The following is an 8,340-nucleotide window of genomic DNA, read 5'->3' on the forward strand; positions in this document are numbered from 1 at the left end:
CCGGGACAGACAGACGGAAGTACCCCTTAGACAATTATATAGTAGATATAGCCTACCAGTAAATGTGAATAACCACAAACAAAAAAGGTTTTCTCAATAAAAAATATGATTTTATTTTTACATCAAAAGTACTTCAAAAGATATATAGGAAAGGGGGAGCCATACACAGGGGAAGTTTTATATTGTAGCTTATAGATAGTGGTTATAATAAAATTGGCAGTTATCTTCCCAAAACAAAATCATAAATCTGTGTGTATATATATATATATAGCAGCAGGATTATTAAATATACAAAAAAAAAGTGGATAGCTTATAGGTATAAAAGAACCTCAGTAAATAGACAGACATACCTTGTGAACAGAGAATAACACAGGATAATAAAGCCCAGGACTCCGACGTATGTTTCGGCTGGTAGGTTTTTTAATGAGTATTATTATTCTAATTATATTAGTCTAATATAAAATTGAAACTGCATGCTTCATCTTGTAATACGGTATTTGGCCTCCGTGTGGGTCAGCATTGTAGACCAGTATCACTGTGTGCTGCTTCATGGTTATTGAGGAATGCTAAAAAAATCCTCTAGAAAAGAATGCGTGTATAGCTAAATACACACATCCGTGTGTCACGGTCTGAGTAAGGTCTCATGACCCAAGTCATAGGCATGAATAAGGCTGTCAGGAAATCCACAGACAGTCCATACTCGGACTGTGAGACAAGGATGAGTAAATGCGTCGTTTGCAAGAATGCTATGGGATGAAGCAAGCCATGATTTATTTTTGTTCTGATAATCATGATATGGGTGCCATATTACGCATCCATCTTTCACATGGCCATGTGCATGAAGCCTAAAATGTTTCTCTAATACAACACTAAGGGCTACTACCGTTATTTTTATTTTACTTTTATCTTGCAGGCTGGAATTGGGTAAAGTGGGAAGAATTTCCTCCAAATGACCAACTCTTCTGGTCCTTGTGTTGCTTGAGAAAACAAGGCTATGATCCTTTTAGTGAAGATTTTGATCATTTTCGGCCAGCACTTCAATGATGTTGTCGGACTTTTAGTTTTGTGTTCTGTAATATACAATGTATTTATATTCTGTTTATATACATTTAATCATTTCTTATTGCTAAGAATTGTGTGTGCGTGATACACAAGCAATGGTGTACAAATTGTTACTGTCTGAACACTATGCCAGATATTCATAAATGAATAAATAAGTAGTTTAATTTTGTATAATATTGTGCACTGATATAACCCCATCCTAACCAGGACAGAATTTTCAAATGTGTCATTTGGCGGTAATAACTTTAAAATGCTGCTACAGTCATTGACACCCTTGAAATAGTTTCAAAACATGAAGTACTGTGTTTCTCCCAGAAAATTGCAATTACACATTTTATCATAAACCTGTTTTTTTTCCTTTTTGTGCATTGGAAAAATACAAAAAAACAGTTGGTGGGGAAGGCAAATAGGATATAATTTCACACAAAACCACAAAAATGGGCCGTATAAAATTGTTGACACACTCAATTTAATATTTGGTTACAGACCCCTTGGAATTAAAAACTGGAATCAGTCGTTTCCTATAATCTTCAAGGAGCTTCTTACACCTCTCAACTGGCATTTTGGACCACTCTTCTTTTGCAAACTGCTCCAAGTCTCTCGTATTTCAAGGCACCTTCTCCCAACAACAATTTTAACATCTCTCCATAAGTGTTCAATAGGATTTAGATCCAGATTCATTGCTGGCCACTTCAAAACTCTCCAGCGCTTTGTTTGCGTCAATTTCTGGGTGTTTAAGTATGGTTGGCGTAATTGTCCTGCTATAAGACACATGACCTAGGATGCAAACCCAGCTTCCTGACATTGAGCATTAAATTGCGACTCACAATCCTTTGGTAATCTTCAGATTTCTGGATGGCCTGCGTACAATCAAGGCACCCAGTGCCAAAGCCCGAAGAAAAACCCTAGCGCCACCTATTGGATGTAGCAATCCTCAAAATCAATATTGACTTTTTAACCCCTTCACCCCGAAGCCTGTTTTCAACTTCCTGACTACTGTCACTTTGAGGTCATAACTCTGGAACGCTTCAACGGATACTGGTGATTCTGAGACTGTTTTCCCGTGACATTGTACTTTATGATAGTGTGAAAATTTCTTCGATATGACTTGCGTTTATTTGTGAAAAAGTTAAAAATTTCGCAATTTACAAACTTTTAGTTTTTATGCCTTTAGTCATATCACACAAAATAGTTGTTAAATAACATTTCCCACATGTCTGCTTTATATCAGCACAATTTTGGAAACAATTTTATTTTTTGTTAGGAAGTTAAGGGTTAAAAGTTGAGCAGCAATTTCTCATTTTTACAACAAAATTAGCAAAACCATTTTTATAGGGACAACCTCACACTTGAAGTGACTGAGGGGCCTATATGACAGAAAATGCGCAAAAGTGACACCATCCTAAAAACTGCACCCCTCAAAGTACTCAAAACCACATTCAAGAAGTTTATTAACCTTTAAAGGTGCTTCACAGGAATTTTTGGAATGTTTAAATTTAACTTTTTTTCACAAGAAATTTACTTCAGATCCAATTTGTTTTACCAAGAAAAACAGGAGAAATTGGACCCCAAAAGTTGTTGTACAATTTGTCCTGAGTACGCCGATACCCCATGTGGGGTATTGCAGAGCGCGAAAGGGAAGGAGCGCCGTTTGACTTTTCAATGCAAAATTTGCTGGCACTGAGCTCGGACACCATGTTTGGAGAACCCCTGATGTGCCTAAACAGTGGAAACCTCCCACAAGTGACACCATTTTGGAAAGTAGACCCCCTAAGGAACTTATCTAGATGTGTGGTGAGCACTTTGAATCCCGAAGTGCTTCACAGAAGTTTATAATGTAAAGCTGTAAAAATAAAAGTGGGATTTTTGGTACTTACCGTAAAATCTCTTTCCTGGAGCCTTCATTGGGGGACACAGGACAACCATGGGTGTATGCTGCTGCTGCTAGGAGGCTGACACTATGCAAAAAAAGGAAAAGGCGTAGCTCCTCCCTGGCAGTATACACCCACCGACAGGCATCAAGCACCTTAGTTAGTGCAAAAAGCAGTAGGAGAAGCGACGGAACTCATAATAGTAAAAGTACCAACTCAACTAGGGCCTCCAGGCCCCAAACACGGTACCAGAACAAACAAGTAGGGAGGGTGCTGTGTCCCCCAATGAAGGCTCCAAGAAAGATTTTACGGTAAGTACCAAAAATCCCTCTTTCTTTATCGCTTCATTGGGGGACACAGGACAACCATGGGATGTCCAAAAGCAGTCCCGGAAAAGGGTGGGTAGAAAGGAAATGAGAAAAGGTCTCAGGTCGGCCGGTGTGCGACCGCCACCTGCAGTACCTTCCTACCAAGACCTGCATCGGACGAGGCTTGGGTATGAACCCGATAGAACCTCGTAAACATGTGCAAAGACGACCAGGTTGCGGCCTTGCAAACTTGCAAGCAGGAGGCCTGTTGGCGAACAGCCCAAGAAGCTCCGACAGCTCTGGTGGAGTGAGCCCGCACCCCCGGAGGAGGACGTGCCTCATGAACACGGTACGATTCTGAAATTGCCGAGCGAATCCAGCGCGAGATAGTGGATTTAGACGCTTGAAGGCCCTTCCGACGACCCTCGGAAACGACAAGGAGAGAATCGGATTGAAGGAAAGGAGCGGTTCTAGAAAGATAGACCTGAATGGCCCTGACCTCGTTGATGTGGACAGCCAAGACCACCTTGGGAAGGAATTCGGGAACCGGTCTAAGAACGACCTTATCTTGATGAAGAATCAGAAAGGGGGAACGGCTTGACAGGGCTGCCAACTCGGAGACCCTCCTGATAGATGTAATGGCAATGAGGAAGGCGACCTTCCAAGAGAGAAGGGAAAAGGGCACGTCATGAAGAGGCTCAAAGGGAGCAGCATGGAGAGCACCAAAGGGCCAGATTAAGGTCGCAAGGGAGAACGGAAAGGAGGGGCGATATGCGCAACTCCCTGTAGAAAAGTCCGAACCTGGTGAATGGAGGAAAGGTCACTCTGGAAGAGGATCGACAGAGCAGACACTTGTCCCTTGAGTGTGCTGAGGGATAAGCCCGAATCGAGACCAGACTGAAGGAAACCGAGAAGCTCCGGAAGAGAAAAAGACATTGGAAAAACTTCATTAGTTTCACACCACCGGAAGAATGCTTTCCAGTACCTATGGTAGATACGGGAAGACGCCTGTTTTCTGGCTCTGATCATGGTCTGTATGACCTGGGGAGAGAGACCAGAGTTCTTCAAGACAGCGACCTCAACAGCCATGCCATTAAACTCAGTGAGCGAGAACTCTGGTGGTAGAGAGGTCCCTGCGAGAGGAGGTCTGGGCGATCCGGGATTCTCCAAGGAGTGTCCGTGAGCATGTTTACGAGCTCGGCGTACCACGGCCGCCTTGGCCAGTCCGGCACTATCAGTATGACTGGAGTCCCTTCCAACTTGATCTTCTTTACCACCCTTGGAATCAAGGGGAGGGGTGGGAACAAGTAGAAAAACTGAAACTGGGACCATGAAATTACCAGAGCGTCGTGGCCGACGGAAAGAGGGTCCCGGGATCTGGCGACAAACTGAGGGACCTTGTGGTTCATCCGGGACGCCATAAGGTCGACGTCTGGCGTGCCCCAGCGGAGGCAAATTTGATCGAAGACTGCGGGGTGGAGAGACCACTCGCCCGCTGTTAGGCCCTGGCGACTGAGAAAGTTGGCTGCCCAGTTTTCGACCACGGGGATATGAACGGCTGATACGGCCGGAACGTGGCGTTCCGCCCACCGAAGAATCTTTGCCGCTTCTGCCATTACTTGGCCGCTGCGAGTCCCGCCCTGGTGGTTTAAGTACGCCACAGCCGTGGCGTTGTCCGACTGGATGCGGACGGGAAGGTTCGTCAGAAGAGACTGCCAGTGGATCAGTGCAAGGAAGATTGCCCTGATCTCCAGCAGGTTGATGGGAAGGAGAGCTTCCTGGGTGGTCCAACGGCCCTGAGCCGTGTGCTGTCGGAAGACTGCTCCCCACCCGAGAAGGCTGGCATTGGTTTGTGATGACCTGCCACTGAAGGGGAAGAAATGATCTTCCTCTCAGGAGAGAGGACAGCGTCCACCAGGTTAGGGACTGACGGACCTGGAGAGGAAGGTGGACGAGACGGTCCAGGGAGTCCAAGGACCTGTTCCAGTTGGATAGGAGGAATAGCTGGAGGGGGCGGGTGTGGAACTTGGAGAAAGGAACAGCCTATATGGAGGCCACCATTTTTCCTAGGACTCCCATGCAGAACCGAAGTGACTGGAGAGCTGGGCGTTTGAGAAGGCGGACTGCCTTGAGGAGTACAGAGAACTTGTCCTCTGGGAGGAAGACCCGAGCTAAGTTCGTGTCGAACACCATGCCCAGGAAGGACAGACGTTGGGACGGAATCAGAGAGGACTTGGTCCGGTTGATAATCCAACCGAGACGGGTCAGGGTGTCCAGGGAGACCTGGAGACTGTGGCCACAGTCTAAACGAGAGGACCCCTTGATCAACAGATCGTCCAGGTAGGGGATAACGAGGATCCCCCTGGAACAAAGGAGGGCCATGACCGCCGCCATGATTTTGGTGAAGACCCTGGGGGCAGACGCTAAACCAAAAGGGAGAGCCGTGAATTGGTAGTGATTGTCCTCGATTGCAAACCACAGGAATCTCTGATGCCGTACGCAGATGGGAACATGAAGATACGCATCTTGAATGTCGACCGAGCAGAGGAACTCCCCAGGTTCCATGGCGGCGATCGCTGACCGCAGGGAGTGGCGAGGTCGGACGTGGCGGTTCAGAAGCTTCAAATCCAGGATAGGGCGAAGAGACCCGTCCTTCTTTGGGACTACAAAAAGGTTCGTGTTGAATCCGGAAAAACGTTCTTCGGGAGGAACGGGAACTACGACTCCGGCGGCGACCAGAGACGTTACGGCTTGAAGCAAGCTGGGTAAATGGGACGGTTGCTTTGGGGGAGGAGAGAGAAAGAAGCGATTTTTCCGGGAGGGTAGAAAATTCGATCTTGTACCCGGAGGTAATCTCTCTGACCCAGGCGTCGCTGATCACTGACAGCCAGGTGTCTGCCTGGCTGTCAATGCACTCCAGGGTGGGGGCAACCCGTCACTTGGAACGGTATCTGTTGGAACGAGGTCCGGAAGACCTGGGAGGTGGAGCCCTGGATCTCCACATGGGAGCTGGCTTGTAAGGTGGTTTTCTACGTTCACCCGAGGTAGCGGGTCGCTCTTGTTGCGATGAGGAATCTGAGGCTGCAAACGGAAGAAAGGGGCGAAATGTTCGAGGACCTTTTGGGTTAAAGAAGCGTTTTGGTTTGGACTGGGGGAGAGAGGTACTCTTGCCCCCAGTCGCGTCTGAGATAATTTGATCCAGACGAGCACCAAAAAGCCTGGAACCTTGAAACGCCAAGTTCGTGAGAGACTTTTTGGAAGTAGCATCTGCATTCCATGCTTTGAGCCAAAGAGTGTGGCAAATAGCGACAATGTTACTGCTTGCCCTGGCCGAACAGGCTGCTGCATCTAGGGAGGCAGTGAGAAGGTATTTCCCTGCGTGGTTAATCTGGTCTGCGAGGTCAGGGTAGGGGAGGCCGAAGCCAAAATGCCCCGACGGAAAATCTTGGCCCAGGCAGAGATGGCCTTAGCCACCCAGGTGGAAGCAAAGCTGGGGCAGAGGGAAGCACCCGTTGCCTCGAAAGCTGACTTGGCCAGTGCCTCAATTTGTCTGTCCGATGCGTCCTTAAGCGACGCACCATCCGGTAAGGAGAGAACCGTCTTGGAGGAAAGACAGGAGATCGGCGGATCGACCTTGGGAGATTCAGCCCATTTGGAGAGAAGATCGGCGCTAAAGGGATAGAGCACGTCCAGATGTTTTCTACCCGAAAAACGTTTTTCAGGATGTTCCCAGTGTTTAGACAGGGTAGACTCAAACTTCTCATGGGTAGGAAAGGAGCGAGAGGGACGCTTCACCCGCTTAAAAGCGACAGAGGAATCCTGGGGGGAAACCTCGTCTTGCTTTAGTTTGTTTGAGGGTTTGCGAGATAGCCGAAATAAGACTATCTACGACAGCCTGCATGCTAGAAGCCTGGTCTGAATCGGAGTCAGAACCCGACTGGGAATCCACATCAGACCCAATGTCCTCCGACGAAGAGGGGAATTGGGAGGAGGAGAGCAGTTTGAGCGCTGCGGAGGGACCCGGAGAACCAGACGAAGAGCCAGAAAGAGTCCTCTTTCTAGAGCAGCTGGCTGATTTGTCTCCTTATGGTTCAGTGTCAGGTGCAGCTGACTCGCCATGGGAGACGGTCGGAACACTGGTGGCTGAAGGAAGCTGTGGCAGACGTTCAAGTGCCTGGACCAGGGACTGAGATACCTTAGTCAAATCAGAGACCGACTGCAAGATAGCAACGGACCATTCAGGGGGAGGGGGAGCACCCCCATCCCGAGAGCCGGAAGCTTCCTGCGGGGCAGAAATGGCAGGAGGACTGCAGGACTGGCAGAGAGGCGACGATTGGCCTACTGACCACTTTATCTTACAACGAGCACAGGCGTAGTGAGTTATGGTAGATTTGGTAAGGGAGGCTCCAGAAGAGTTGGACATAAGGATATTCTGCAGCACTATACTACAGAAAAGACTAAAGGGCCTGCAGTGGTATGAATAATACCGAGGGAGGGCCCAATATAGCGTCGCAATCCTACCGCACCGCAGAGTTGTCTGTGTCCCCCAACGCACGATGTCTCCTGTGCACGGAGCTGCTGAGGCAGGAAGTGCCAGCGGTGAAAAAGGGGCGGAGCTGTGCTGTGAGGAATAAGCCAAGGCTCCTGATAGGGCCGCACCGAAAGGGAAAGGCGTGCCTGAGATGTAAGAGCCCTCCTGAGTGGAGGAGGAAAAGAGCGCCGAAAAAGCGCGCCCGATGAGGGGGCGTGGCCTAAGGGGGCGTGGCCAGCCGCAGCGGTGAAAGTAAAATGGCCAGGAATCTGTGTGAGAGCGCTGTACATCTAGACAGGAGGAGGGGTAGATACTGCTGCGGGGGAGCGGCTGCTGACGCGCTGGTACCTGCATGTTCCGGTTCCACAGGTAGAGCGGATCGTCCAGGGGCCCAATGAGAGAGGGGTCGCTGGAAACTGAATCCTCAACCCCAAAGACAAGGGGGAGGCTCACCGCTGGTGACCACCGCCTTCCTCTCAGCCCTCTCCGAGGAGAGGGGTGAGGGGGACTGTTAGGCAAGGACCGCCACCTTAAAGACCCTGGAGCACCTCGGAGGGTGACAGGGGAT

General features: G+C 48.7%; 1 protein-coding gene across 7 annotated transcripts in view; it reads left to right on the top strand.

Annotated features, from left to right (window-relative positions):
- The window catches only part of NUDT15 (nudix hydrolase 15), a 68,646-nt gene extending 66,455 nt beyond the window's left edge, over positions 1 to 2,191 (top strand). For 6 of the 7 annotated variants that reach the window (XM_077297393.1, XM_077297397.1, XM_077297395.1 and 3 more), the window contains one exon: positions 914 to 2,189. In XM_077297393.1, the coding sequence (XP_077153508.1) occupies positions 914 to 1,044 (131 nt within the window). In that variant the 3' untranslated portion in view covers positions 1,045 to 2,189. Of the gene's footprint in view, positions 1 to 913 lie in introns of all 7 variants that reach the window. The other variant, XM_077297400.1, reaches the window with a different exon arrangement.
- Positions 2,192 to 8,340: the final 6,149 nt, after the last annotated feature.

This window comes from Ranitomeya variabilis, chromosome 3, assembly GCF_051348905.1.
Source record: "Ranitomeya variabilis isolate aRanVar5 chromosome 3, aRanVar5.hap1, whole genome shotgun sequence".
Taxonomy (NCBI): domain Eukaryota; kingdom Metazoa; phylum Chordata; class Amphibia; order Anura; family Dendrobatidae; genus Ranitomeya; species Ranitomeya variabilis.